The sequence below is a fragment of the Oncorhynchus nerka genome, linkage group LG13 (assembly GCF_034236695.1).
Source record: "Oncorhynchus nerka isolate Pitt River linkage group LG13, Oner_Uvic_2.0, whole genome shotgun sequence".
Lineage (NCBI taxonomy): Eukaryota > Metazoa > Chordata > Actinopteri > Salmoniformes > Salmonidae > Oncorhynchus > Oncorhynchus nerka.
Genome location: NC_088408.1, coordinates 101,726,482 through 101,740,574, shown reverse-complemented (window position 1 = coordinate 101,740,574; position 14,093 = coordinate 101,726,482). Strand labels below are relative to the sequence as shown.

At 45.7% G+C, this 14,093-nt stretch overlaps 1 protein-coding gene across 2 annotated transcripts in view; it reads left to right on the top strand.

The window, feature by feature from the left end:
- Window positions 1-14,093, top strand: part of arid3c (AT rich interactive domain 3C (BRIGHT-like)) — a 311,849-nt gene that overhangs the window by 292,124 nt on the left and 5,632 nt on the right. For both annotated transcript variants that reach the window (XM_065026923.1, XM_065026922.1), the window contains one exon: window positions 13,927-14,016. In XM_065026923.1, coding sequence (XP_064882995.1) covers window positions 13,927-14,016 — 90 coding nt within the window. The remainder of the gene's footprint in view (window positions 1-13,926; window positions 14,017-14,093) is intronic.

Genomic DNA, 14,093 nt, shown 5'->3' with positions numbered 1-14,093 from the left:
ATTCAGCTGACCTGCCTCTAGCTATAGGGAACAGGACAGGGATCCCAATTACATTCAGCTGACCTGTCTCTAGCTACAGGGAACAGGACAGGGCTCTCAATTACATTCAGCTGACCTGTCTCTAGCTATAGGGAACAGGACAGGGCTCTCAATTACATTCAGCTGATGTGTCTCTAGCTATAGGGAACAGGACAGGGCTCTCAATTACATTCAACTGACCTGTCTCCAGCTATAGGGAACAGGACAGGGCTCTCAATTACATTCAGCTGACCTGCCTCTAGCTATAGGGAACAGGACAGGGCTCTCAATTACATTCAACTGACCTGCCTCCAGCTGTAGGGAACAGGACAGGGCTCTCAATTACATTCAACTGACCTGCCTCCAGCTATAGGGAACAGGACAGGGCTCTCAATTACATTCAGCTGACCTGCCTCTAGCTATAGGGAACAGGACAGGGCTCTCAATTACATTCAGCTGACCTGCCTCTAGCTATAGGGAACAGGACAGGGCTCTCAATTACATTCAGCTGACCTGCCTCTAGCTATAGGGAACAGGACAGGGCTCTCAATTACATTCAGCTGACCTGCCTCTAGCTATAGGGAACAGGACAGGGATCCCAATTACATTCAGCTGACCTGCCTCTAGCTACAGGGAACAGGACAGGGCTCTCAATTACATTCAGCTGAGGTGTCTCTAGCTATAGGGAACAGGACAGGGCTCTCAATTACATTCAGCTGAGGTGTCTCTAGCTATAGGGAACAGGACAGGGCTCTCAATTACATTCAACTGACCTGTCTCCAGCTATAGGGAACAGGACAGGGCTCTCAATTACATTCAGCTGACCTGCCTCTAGCTATAGGGAACAGGACAGGGCTCTCAATTACATTCAGCTGACCTGCCTCTAGCTATAGGGAACAGGACAGGGCTCTCAATTACATTCAGCTGACCTGCCTCTAGCTATAGGGAACAGGACAGGGCTCTCAATTACATTCAGCTGACCTGCCTCTAGCTACAGGGAACAGGACAGGGCTCTCAATTACATTCAACTGACCTGCCTCTAGCTATAGGGAACAGGACAGGGCTCTCAATTACATTCAACTGACCTGTCTCTAGCTATAGGGAACATGACAGGGCTCTCAATTACATTCAGCTGACCTGTCTCCAGCTATAGGAACAGGACAGGGCTCTCAATTACATTCAACTGACCTGCCTCTAGCTATAGGGAACAGGACAGGGCTCTCAATTACATTCAACTGACCTGTCTCTAGCTATAGGGAACAGGACAGGGCTCTCAATTACATTCAACTGACCTGCCTCCAGCTATAGGGAACAGGACAGGGCTCTCAATTACATTCAACTGACCTGCCTCCAGCTGTAGGGAACAGGACAGGGCTCTCAATTACATTCAACTGACCTGCCTCCAGCTATAGGGAACAGGACAGGGCTCTCAATTACATTCAGCTGACCTGCCTCTAGCTATAGGGAACAGGACAGGGCTCTCAATTACATTCAGCTGACCTGCCTCTAGCTATAGGGAACAGGACAGGGATCCCAATTACATTCAGCTGACCTGCCTCTAGCTACAGGGAACAGGACAGGGCTCTCAATTACATTCAGCTGACCTGTCTCTAGCTATAGGGAACAGGACAGGGCTCTCAATTACATTCAGCTGACGTGTCTCTACCTATAGGGAACAGGACAGGGATCTCAATTACATTCAACTGACCTGTCTCCAGCTATAGGGAACAGGACAGGGCTCTCAATTACATTCAGCTGACCTGCCTCTAGCTATAGGGAACAGGACAGGGCTCTCAATTACATTCAGCTGACCTGCCTCTAGCTATAGGGAACAGGACAGGGCTCTCAATTACATTCAGCTGACCTGCCTCTAGCTACAGGGAACAGGACAGGGCTCTCAATTACATTCAACTGACCTGCCTCTAGCTATAGGGAACAGGACAGGGCTCTCAATTACATTCAACTGACCTGTCTCTAGCTATAGGGAACAGGACAGGGCTCTCAATTACATTCAACTGACCTGCCTCCAGCTATAGGGAACAGGACAGGGCTCTCAATTACATTCAGCTGACCTGCCTCTAGCTATAGGGAACAGGACAGGGATCCCAATTACATTCAACTGACCTGTCTCTAGCTATAGGGAACAGGACAGGGCTCTCAATTACATTCAGCTGACCTGTCTCCAGCTATAGGGAACAGGACAGGGCTCTCAATTACATTCAGCTGACCTGTCTCTAGCTATAGGGAACAGGACAGGGCTCTCAATTACATTCAGCTGACCTGCCTCTAGCTATAGGGAACAGGACAGGGCTCTCAATTACATTCAGCTGACCTGTCTCCAGCTATAGGGAACAGGACAGGGCTCTCAATTACATTCAGCTGACCTGCCTCTAGCTATAGGGAACAGGACAGGGCTCTCAATTACATTCAACTGACCTGTCTCTAGCTATAGGGAACAGGACAGGGCTCTCAATTACATTCAGCTGACCTGTCTCTAGCTATAGGGAACAGGACAGGGCTCTCAATTACATTCAGCTGAGGTGTCTCTAGCTATAGGGAACAGGACAGGGCTCTCAATTACATTCAACTGACCTGTCTCCAGCTATAGGGAACAGGACAGGGCTCTCAATTACATTCAGCTGACCTGCCTCTAGCTATAGGGAACAGGACAGGGCTCTCAATTACATTCAGCTGACCTGCCTCTAGCTATAGGGAACAGGACAGGGCTCTCAATTACATTCAGCTGACCTGCCTCTAGCTATATAGGGAACGACAGGGCTCTCAATTACATTCAGCTGACCTGCCTCTAGCTACAGGGAACAGGACAGGGCTCTCAATTACATTCAACTGACCTGCCTCTAGCTATAGGGAACAGGACAGGGCTCTCAATTACATTCAACTGACCTGCCTCTAGCTATAGGGAACAGGACAGGGCTCTCAATTACATTCAATTGACCTGTCTCTAGCTATAGGGAACAGGACAGGGCTCTCAATTACATTCAACTGACCTGCCTCCAGCTATAGGGAACAGGACAGGGCTCTCAATTACATTCAACTGACCTGCCTCCAGCTATAGGGAACAGGACAGGGCTCTCAATTACATTCAACTGACCTGCCTCCAGCTATAGGGAACAGGACAGGGCTCTCAATTACATTCAGCTGACCTGCCTCTAGCTATAGGGAACAGGACAGGGATCCCAATTACATTCAGCTGACCTGCCTCTAGCTACAGGGAACAGGACAGGGCTCTCAATTACATTCAGCTGACCTGTCTCTAGCTATAGGGAACAGGACAGGGCTCTCAATTACATTCAGCTGATGTGTCTCTAGCTATAGGGAACAGGACAGGGCTCTCAATTACATTCAGCTGACCTGTCTCCAGCTATAGGGAACAGGACAGGGCTCTCAATTACATTCAGCTGACCTGCCTCTAGCTATAGGGAACAGGACAGGGCTCTCAATTACATTCAACTGACCTGTCTCTAGCTATAGGGAACAGGACAGGGCTCTCAATTACATTCAGCTGACCTGTCTCTAGCTATAGGGAACAGGACAGGGCTCTCAATTACATTCAGCTGAGGTGTCTCTAGCTATAGGGAACAGGACAGGGCTCTCAATTACATTCAGCTGAGGTGTCTCTAGCTATAGGGAACAGGACAGGGCTCTCAATTACATTCAGCTGACCTGCCTCTAGCTATAGGGAACAGGACAGGGCTCTCAATTACATTCAGCTGACCTGCCTCTAGCTATAGGGAACAGGACAGGGCTCTCAATTACATTCAGCTGACCTGCCTCTAGCTATAGGGAACAGGACAGGGCTCTCAATTACATTCAGCTGACCTGCCTCTAGCTACAGGGAACAGGACAGGGCTCTCAATTACATTCAACTGACCTGCCTCTAGCTATAGGGAACAGGACAGGGCTCTCAATTACATTCAACTGACCTGCCTCTAGCTATAGGGAACAGGACAGGGCTCTCAATTACATTCAACTGACCTGTCTCTAGCTATAGGGAACAGGACAGGGCTCTCAATTACATTCAACTGACCTGCCTCCAGCTATAGGGAACAGGACAGGGCTCTCAATTACATTCAACTGACCTGCCTCCAGCTATAGGGAACAGGACAGGGCTCTCACCTACATTCAACTGACCTGCCTCCAGCTATAGGGAACAGGACAGGGCTCTCAATTACATTCAGCTGACCTGCCTCTAGCTATAGGGAACAGGACAGGGATCCCAATTACATTCAGCTGACCTGTCTCTAGCTACAGGGAACAGGACAGGGCTCTCAATTACATTCAGCTGACCTGTCTCTAGCTATAGGGAACAGGACAGGGCTCTCAATTACATTCAGCTGATGTGTCTCTAGCTATAGGGAACAGGACAGGGCTCTCAATTACATTCAACTGACCTGTCTCCAGCTATAGGGAACAGGACAGGGCTCTCAATTACATTCAGCTGACCTGCCTCTAGCTATAGGGAACAGGACAGGGCTCTCAATTACATTCAGCTGACCTGCCTCTAGCTACAGGGAACAGGACAGGGCTCTCAATTACATTCAACTGACCTGCCTCTAGCTATAGGGAACAGGACAGGGCTCTCAATTACATTCAACTGACCTGTCTCTAGCTATAGGGAACAGGACAGGGCTCTCAATTACATTCAACTGACCTGCCTCCAGCTATAGGGAACAGGACAGGGCTCTCAATTACATTCAGCTGACCTGCCTCTAGCTATAGGGAACAGGACAGGGATCCCAATTACATTCAACTGACCTGTCTCTAGCTATAGGGAACAGGACAGGGCTCTCAATTACATTCAGCTGACCTGTCTCCAGCTATAGGGAACAGGACAGGGCTCTCAATTACATTCAGCTGACCTGTCTCTAGCTATAGGGAACAGGACAGGGCTCTCAATTACATTCAACTGACCTGCCTCCAGCTATAGGGAACAGGACAGGGCTCTCAATTACATTCAGCTGACCTGCCTCTAGCTATAGGGAACAGGACAGGGATCCCAATTACATTCAACTGACCTGTCTCTAGCTATAGGGAACAGGACAGGGCTCTCAATTACATTCAGCTGACCTGCCTCTAGCTCAGGACAGGGCTCTCAGCTGACCTGCCTCTAGCTAGGGAACAGGACAGGGATCCCAATTACATTCAACTGACCTGTCTCTAGCTATAGGGAACAGGACAGGGCTCTCAATTACATTCAGCTGACCTGTCTCCAGCTATAGGGAACAGGACAGGGCTCTCAATTACATTCAGCTGACCTGTCTCTAGCTATAGGGAACAGGACAGGGCTCTCAATTACATTCAACTGACCTGCCTCCAGCTATAGGGAACAGGACAGGGCTCTCAATTACATTCAGCTGACCTGCCTCTAGCTATAGGGAACAGGACAGGGATCCCAATTACATTCAACTGACCTGTCTCTAGCTATAGGGAACAGGACAGGGCTCTCAATTACATTCAGCTGACCTGCCTCTAGCTATAGGGAACAGGACAGGGCTCTCAATTACATTCAGCTGACCTGCCTCTAGCTACAGGGAACAGGACAGGGCTCTCAATTACATTCAGCTGACCTGCCTCTAGCTATAGGGAACAGGACAGGGCTCTCAATTACATTCAACTGACCTGTCTCTAGCTATAGGGAACAGGACAGGGCTCTCAATTACATTCAGCTGACCTGTCTCTAGCTATAGGGAACAGGACAGGGCTCTCAATTACATTCAGCTGGGAGATGATTGTTCCTTGAGCGAATGGTCAGGGGGTCGAAAAAGAGTTATAAAATAATAATAATAACACTGCAGGAACCCCAAACAGATACATTCACACACCATTACTTTTTTCCCCACATTTTACACCCTGAATTGTTTACTAAAATTACTAAATTGTGATTAAATTGTGTCACTGGCCTAAACACAATACCCCAAAATGTCAAAGTGGAATGATGTTTTTAGAGATGTTTAGAACTGAATAAAAAGCTTAAAGGTCTTGAGTCAATATGTATTTAACCCCATTGTTTTGGCAAGCATGTGCTTATAAAGTCATATAATACTGTACGCTGCATGGATTCACTCTGTCTGCAATAATAGTGTTTTAACATTATTTTTGAATGACTTCGTCATCTCTGTACCCCACACATACAATTATCTTTAAGGTCCCACAGTGAATTTCTAGCACAGATTCAATCACAAAGACCAGGGACGTTTCAATGTCTCACAAAGAAGGGCACCTATTAATAGATGGGTAAAAATAAAAAATAAAGCAGACATTGATTATCACTTTGAACATGGTGAAGTTATTAATTACACTTTGGATGGTGTATCAACACACCCAGTCACTACAAAGACACAAGCGTCCTTCCTAACTCAGTTGCCGGAGAGGAAGGAAACCACTCAGGGATTTCACCATGAAAGAAGGGCACCTATTAATAGATGGGTAAAAATCAAAAATAAAGCAGACATTGAATATCACTTTGAACATGGTGAAGTTATTAATTACACTTTGGATGGTGTATCAATACACTCAGTCACTACAAAGACACAAGCGTCCTTCCTAACTCAGTTGCCGGAGAGGAAGGAAACCACTCAGGGATTTCACCATGAGGTCAATGGTGACTTTAAATCAGTTACAGAGTTTAATAGCTTTGATAGAAAACTGAGGATGGATCAACAACATTGTAGTTACCGCACAATACTTACCTAAATAACAGAGTGAATAGGAAGCCTGTACAGAATAATAATATTCCAAAACATGCATTTCTGCAGTAAGACACTAAAGTAAAACTGCAAAAAATGTGTCAAAGAAATGAACGATAAGTCCTGTGTAGAAAGTGTTATGTTTGGGGCAAATCCAACACAACACATCACTGAGTACCACTCTTCATATTTTCAAGCATGGTGGTGGCTGCATCATGTTATGGGTATGCTTGTCATTGGCAAGGACTAGGATGTTTTTTAGGATAAAAAGAAACGTAATAGAGTTAAGCACAGGCAACATCCTCGAGGAAGACCTGATTCAGTCGGCTTTCCACCAGACACTGGGAGACAAATTTACCTTTCAGCAGGACAATAACCTCAAACACAAGCCCAAATATACACTGGAGTTGCTTACATTACATTTACATTTACATTTAAGTCATTTAGCAGACGCTCTTATCCAGAGCGACTTACAAATTGGTGCTTTCACCTTATGACATCCAGTGGAACAGCCACTTTACAATAGTGCATCTAGGTCTTTTAAGGGGGTGAGGGGGGTGAGAAGGATTACTTTATCCTATCCTAGGTATTCCTTAAAGAGGTGGGGTTTCAGGTGTCTCCGGAAGGTGGTGATTGACTCCGCTGTCCTGGCGTCGTGAGGGAGTTTGTTCCACCATTGGGGGGCCAGAGCAGCGAACAGTTTTGACTGGGCTGAGCGGGAACTGTACTTCCTCAGTGGTAGGGAGGCGAGCAGGCCAGAGGTGGATGAACGCAGTGCCCTTGTTTGGGTGTAGGGCCTGATCAGAGCCTGGAGGTACTGAGGTGCCGTTCCCCTCACAGCTCCGTAGGCAAGCACCATGGTCTTGTAGCGGATGCGAGCTTCAACTGGAAGCCAGTGGAGAGAGCGGAGGAGCGGGGTGACGTGAGAGAACTTGGGAAGGTTGAACACCAGACGGGCTGCGGCGTTCTGGATGAGTTGTAGGGGTTTAATGGCACAGGCAGGGAGCCCAGCCAACAGCGAGTTGCAGTAATCCAGACGGGAGATGACAAGTGCCTGGATTAGGACCTGCGCCGCTTCCTGTGTAAGGCAGGGTCGTACTCTGCGGATGTTGTAGAGCATGAACCTACAGGAACGGGCCACCGCCTTGATGTTATTTGAGAACGACAGGGTGTTGTCCAGGATCACGCCAAGGTTCTTAGCGCTCTGGGACGAGGACACAATGGAGTTGTCAACCGTGATGGCGAGATCATGGAACGGGCAGTCCTTCCCCGGGAGGAAGAGCAGCTCCGTCTTGCCGAGGTTCAGCTTGAGGTGATGATCCGTCATCCACACTGATATGTCTGCCAGACATGCAGAGATGCGATTCGCCACCTGGTCATCAGAAGCGGGAAAGGAGAAGATTAATTGTGTGTCGTCTGCATAGCAATGATAGGAGAGACCATGTGAGGTTATGACAGAGCCAAGTGACTTGGTGTATAGCGAGAATAGGAGAGGGCCTAGAACAGAGCCCTGGGGGACACCAGTGGTGAGAGCACGTGGTGAGGAGACGGATTCTCGCCACGCCACCTGGTAGGAGCGACCTGTCAGGTAGGACGCAATCCAAGCGTGGGCCGCGCCGGGAGATGCCCAACTCGGAGAGGGTGGAGAGGAGGATCTGATGGTTCACAGTATCGAAGGCAGCCGATAGGTCTAGAAGGATGAGAGCAGAGGAGAGAGAGTTAGCTTTGGCAGTGCGGAGCGCCTCCGTGATACAGAGAAGAGCAGTCTCAGTTGAATGACTAGTCTTGAAACCTGACTGATTTGGATCAAGAAGGTCATTCTGAGAGAGATAGCGGGAGAGCTGGCCAAGGACGGCACGTTCAAGAGTTTTGGAGAGAAAAGAAAGAAGGGATACTGGTCTGTAGTTGTTGACATCGGAGGGATCGAGTGTAGGTTTTTTCAGAAGGGGTGCAACTCTCGCTCTCTTGAAGACGGGAGGGACGTAGCCAGCGGTCAGGGATGAGTTGATGAGCGAGGTGAGGTAAGGGAGAAGGTCACCGGAGATGGTCTGGAGAAGAGAGGAGGGGATAGGGTCAAGCGGGCAGGTTGTTGGGCGGCCGGCCGTCACAAGACGCGAGATGTCATCTGGAGAGAGAGGGGAGAAAGAGGTCAGAGCACAGGGTAGGGCAGTGTGAGCAGAACCAGCGGTGTCGTTTGACTTAGCAAACGAGGATCGGATGTCGTCGACCTTCTTTTCAAAATGGTTGACGAAGTCATCTGCAGAGAGGGAGGAGGGGGAGGAGGATTCAAGAGGGAGGAGAAGGTGGCAAAGAGCTTCCTAGGGTTAGAGGCAGATGCTTGGAATTTAGAGTGGTAGAAAGTGGCTTTAGCAGCAGAGACAGAGGAGGAAAATGTAGAGAGGAGGGAGTGAAAGGATGCCAGGTCCGCAGGGAGGCGAGTTTTCCTCCATTTCCGCTCGGCTGCTGAGTCGTCGAGCCACGGAGCGGGAGGGGAGGACCGAGCCGGCCTGGAGGATAGGGGACATAGAGAGTCAAAGGATGCAGAAAGGGAGGAGAGGAGGGTTGAGGAGGCAGAATCAGGAGATAGGTTGGAGAAGATGACATTGAATGTTCCTGAGTGGCCTAGTTACAGTTTTGACTTAAATCCGCTTGAAAATCTATGGCTGGACTTGAAAATGGCTGTTTAGCAATGATCAACAACTAACTTGACGGAGATTGAATAATTTAAGAAAGAATAACGGGTAAATATTGTACAATCCAGGTGTGCAAAGCTCTTAGGCTTACCAAGAAAGACTCACAGCTGTAATCACTGCCAAAGGTGATTCTAACGTGTGTTGACTCAGGGGTATGCATATGTAGGTATTCTGAGGACGGTAGCTGACTCTATAGCCACTCATACCTGTCATATCTTTAATCTGAACCTAGAGGAAAGTCTTTGTGCTCAGGCCTGGAGGGAAGCCAAAGTAATTCCGCTACCCAAGAGAGGTAAAGTGGTCTGTATTGGTTCTAACAGCAGACCTAACAGTTTGTGTCTGACCAAATACAATGCTATTTCTCTGTAAACAAATTAACAACAGACTTTCAGCATGCTTATAGAGAAGGGTGCTCAACGTGTACTGCACTGACACAAATGACTGATGATTGGTTGACAGATATTGATGATAAGAAGATTGTGGGAGCTGTGCTGTTAGATTTCAGTGCAGCCTTTGATATTATTGACCCTAACCTGTTGTTGAAAAAATGTATGTGTTATGGCTTTTCAACCTCTGCCATATTGTGGTCTCAGAGCTATCTATTTAATAGAACTCAAACGGTTTTCATTAATGGAAGCTTCTCTAATGTCAAACATGTAAAGTGTGGTGTACCGCAGAGCAGCTCTCTAGACCATCTACTCTTTTCTATTTTTACCAACAACCTGTCACTGGCATTAACCAAAGCATGTGTGTCCATGTATGCTGATGATTCAACCATATACGCATCAGCAACCGCAGCTAATGAAGTCACTGAAACCCTTAACAAAGAGTTGCAGTCTGTTTTGGAATGGGTGGCCAGTAATAAACTGGTCCTGAACATCTCTAAAACTAAGAGCATTGTATTTGGTACAAATCATTCCTTCAGTTCTAGACCTCAGTTGAATCTGGTAATGAATGGTGTGGCTGTTGAACAAGTTGAGGAGACTAAATGACTTGGCGTTACCTTAGATTGTAAACTGCCACAGTCAATGGTTGTAAAGTTGGGGAGAGGTCTGTCCGTAATATAGATGTTCTGCTTTTTTGACACCACACTCCAAAAAGCAGGTTCTGCAGGCTCTAGTTTTGTCTAATCTTGATTATTGTCCAGTCGTGTGGTCCAGTGCTGCAAGGAAAGACCTAGTTAAGCTGCAGCTGGCCCAGAACAGAGAGGCACATCTTGCTCTTAATTGTAATCAGAGGGCTGATATAAATACTATGCTGCCAGTCTCTCTTGGCTAAGAGTTGAGGAGAGACTGACTGTAATCAGAGGGCTGATATTAACACTGCTGCCAGTCTCTCTTGGCTCAGAGTTGAGGAGAGACTGACTGTAATCAGAGGGCTGATATAAATACTATGCATGCCAGTCTCTCTTGGCTAAGAGTTGAGGAGAGACTGACTGTAATCAGAGGGCTGATATTAACACTGCTGCCAGTCTCTCTTGGCTAAGAGTTGAGGAGAGACTGACTGTAATCAGAGGGCTGATATAAATACTATGCTGCCAGTCTCTCTTGGCTAAGAGTTGAGGAGAGACTGACTGTAATCAGAGGGCTGATATTAACACTGCTGCCAGTCTCTCTTGGCTCAGAGTTGAGGAGAGACTGACTGCATTATTTATACATTTTAGAAGAAACATCAATGTGTTGAAAATCCTAAATTGTTTGCATAGTCAACTTACACATATCTCTGACACACACACTTATCCCTCCAGACGTGCCACCAGGGGTCTTTTCACAGTCCCCAAATCCAGAACAAATTCAAGAAAGCGTACAGTATTATATAGAGCTATTATTGCATGGAACTTCTTTCCATTTCATATTTCTCAAATAAACAGCAAACCTGGTTTAAAAAAACAGATGAAGCAACACCTCGCCTCGCGGTACAACACCTCGCGGCACAACGCCTCGCGGCACAACACCTCGCGGCACAACGCCTCGCGGCACAACACCTCGCGGCACAACGCCTCTCCCCAATCTGACCTAGATAGTTTGTGTGTATGTATTGATATGTAGACTATATGTGCCTTTATATTTTTTTATATGTAGTTCTGTCCTTGAGCTGTTCATGTCTATTAATGTTCTGTATTATGTCATTCTGTATTATGTTTCATGTTCTGTGTTCTGTGTTCTGTGTTCTGTGTTCTGTGTGGACCCCAGGAAGAGTAGCTACTGCTTTTGCAACAGCTAATGGGGATCCAAAAGAACAAAAAACAAAAAACAAATGAAATATTTTTGTATTTAATTTTGAATACTTTTGCAAAAGATTTCTAAAAACACGTTTTCACTTTGTCATTTTGGGCTATTGTGTGTAGATGGGTGAGGAATTTTTTGATGTTGATTTAATCCATTTTCCAATTCAGGCCGTAACACAACAAAATATGCAATAGGTTATGGAATACTTTCTGAAGTATTTAACAAAAACAGAATCATTTCAAACCTTGATTACATTGGGATACGATCACATATGCCTCTCTATTTAAACGTGGAGATACTTCAGAACAGATTTCCTGACTTAAAAATCATGTTCATTTCCTGGTGATTTTACAGGCTTTTATGTCCAATGACAAAAATTATATATATATACAGTACCAGTCAAAAGTTTGGACACACTTACTCATTCAATGCTTTTTCTTTATTTGTACTATTTTCTACATTGTAACATAATCCATATTAGATTCTTCAAAGTAGCCACCCTTTGCCTTGATGACAGTTTTGCTCTCTCTCTTTTTAGATCAGAAATGATTGGGGAACCCTGGAACAGGGTGTAATTTCAGACACATCCACAGTTACTAATGTGAATACACATGTTTATTCATTGTTATGCACTTATAATGTTGTAATATTAATGCAATTATGATGTATAACTGTGACACACACATTCATCATTTCAAAAACCCACAGAGAAGCATTTGGAGAAAAAAAGTATTGTAATTTCCTTACTATGTATTCCAGTGGGTTCTGTAACACATCCTGTTTAATATCCAACTCAATCTACAGTGGGTTCTATAACACATCCTGTTTAATATCCAACTCAATCTACAGTGGGTTCTGTAACACATCCTGTTTAATACCCAACTCAATCTACAGTGGGTTCTGTAACACATCCTGTTTAATATCCAACTCAATCTACAGTGGGTTCTGTAACACATCCTGTTTAATATCCAACTCAATCTACAGTGGGTTCTGTAACACATCCTGTTTAATACCCAACTCAATCTACAGTGGGTTCTGTAACACATCCTGTTTAATATCCAACTAACCCAACTCAATCTACAGTGGGTTCTGTAACACATCCTGTTTAATATCCAACTAATCCAACTCAATGTACAGTGGTGTTGCCGCCACAAAAATAACACCACATCTTTGACACATTGTATCGTTCTGTGTTCCGGAGTGTATCACAGTTCTAGAACTTCTCCTTCAGAACTATTTATTCTTCTCCAACATGTGATTGGCTTGTCAATGTTACTGTTTGTCCTCTACTATTATATAACTAGGGGTTTAGCTGTACAGCACAGCGGTGGTATGCCGACATCAAGTAAGAGTATTTCACCATATGATAGGTGAGTCACTATTACACACAAAACACACAGTTCATCATAAAACATCTGCAATGTGATGTCTGAGGACTTCTTCGATGTCATGAAGAAATACTGCTTCCATGACTACCAAGGGGGGGGGCACCCGCCCACTCTGTTGATGGTTCTCAGCGTGACAGTGTTTACGACAAGACATAAGTCATACATTACTGAATAATAGAGTCTAAAGGAAGAATGAGGGGCCTATCTGCTCAGGTGTGGTTTCATCTCTCTCTACATGACTGCCTCTCAGGCATTAGTTATAATAGTGGGCTTTTCTCCGAAAGCTTAATGGTAGAATGAGTCAGAATCTTTCACAGGTTAATTCCTCCACTGGTCGACCCGACCAGTCTGGCTGAGCTGCAACCCAACATATAAACACCATCATTTACAGATGACATCAAAACTTGTATTAAATATGGCAGCTTAGGCCAGAGAACGCCTGCAAAAATGCACTGTAATATCTGTTTTGATATAAACTCTAAAATCATATAGTATATTTAGTGTGTATCTGCACATGAATGATATTTTACAGACATTAAACTTGAGAATATTCCTGCGTGTTGTTCTTATTTGGGATAAGATTGTTGCAAGCCTTGTTTTTTTTCCACGAGTAGCTACACGTTCTCCAAGTGCCTGTCTGTCAGTCTGTGTATTATGAGATGATGTCACCGTCTCCTCAGGGAGATAACCCGTTGGCGACAACCGACATGTACAAATGGTTGCTACATCTTTTGACAGTTCCCTTTTCCCTCAGAACTCTTTAATAAACTGCTCCTTACCCTGTCACTCTAGGAGTTATCGCCGATACTCTGCCCGAACGCTTCTCTCCTGCTCCTTGTGTTCCCTTTTTAAATGCTGATATTGAGTTTTCCTCTCTCTCGCCTCCTGACAGATGATAGACAAGAGACTCCATTGAACCTGTCTACCAGCGGCATTAGCAGCATCAACATGTCAATAGAAATAGATGGAGTTGTCTACACAGGTAAATAGAGGGGCCGTTTGCTGATGTAATTGCAGGCAGGAAATTCAATAAGTTATAGCAGCACCCTGGCGCTTAGT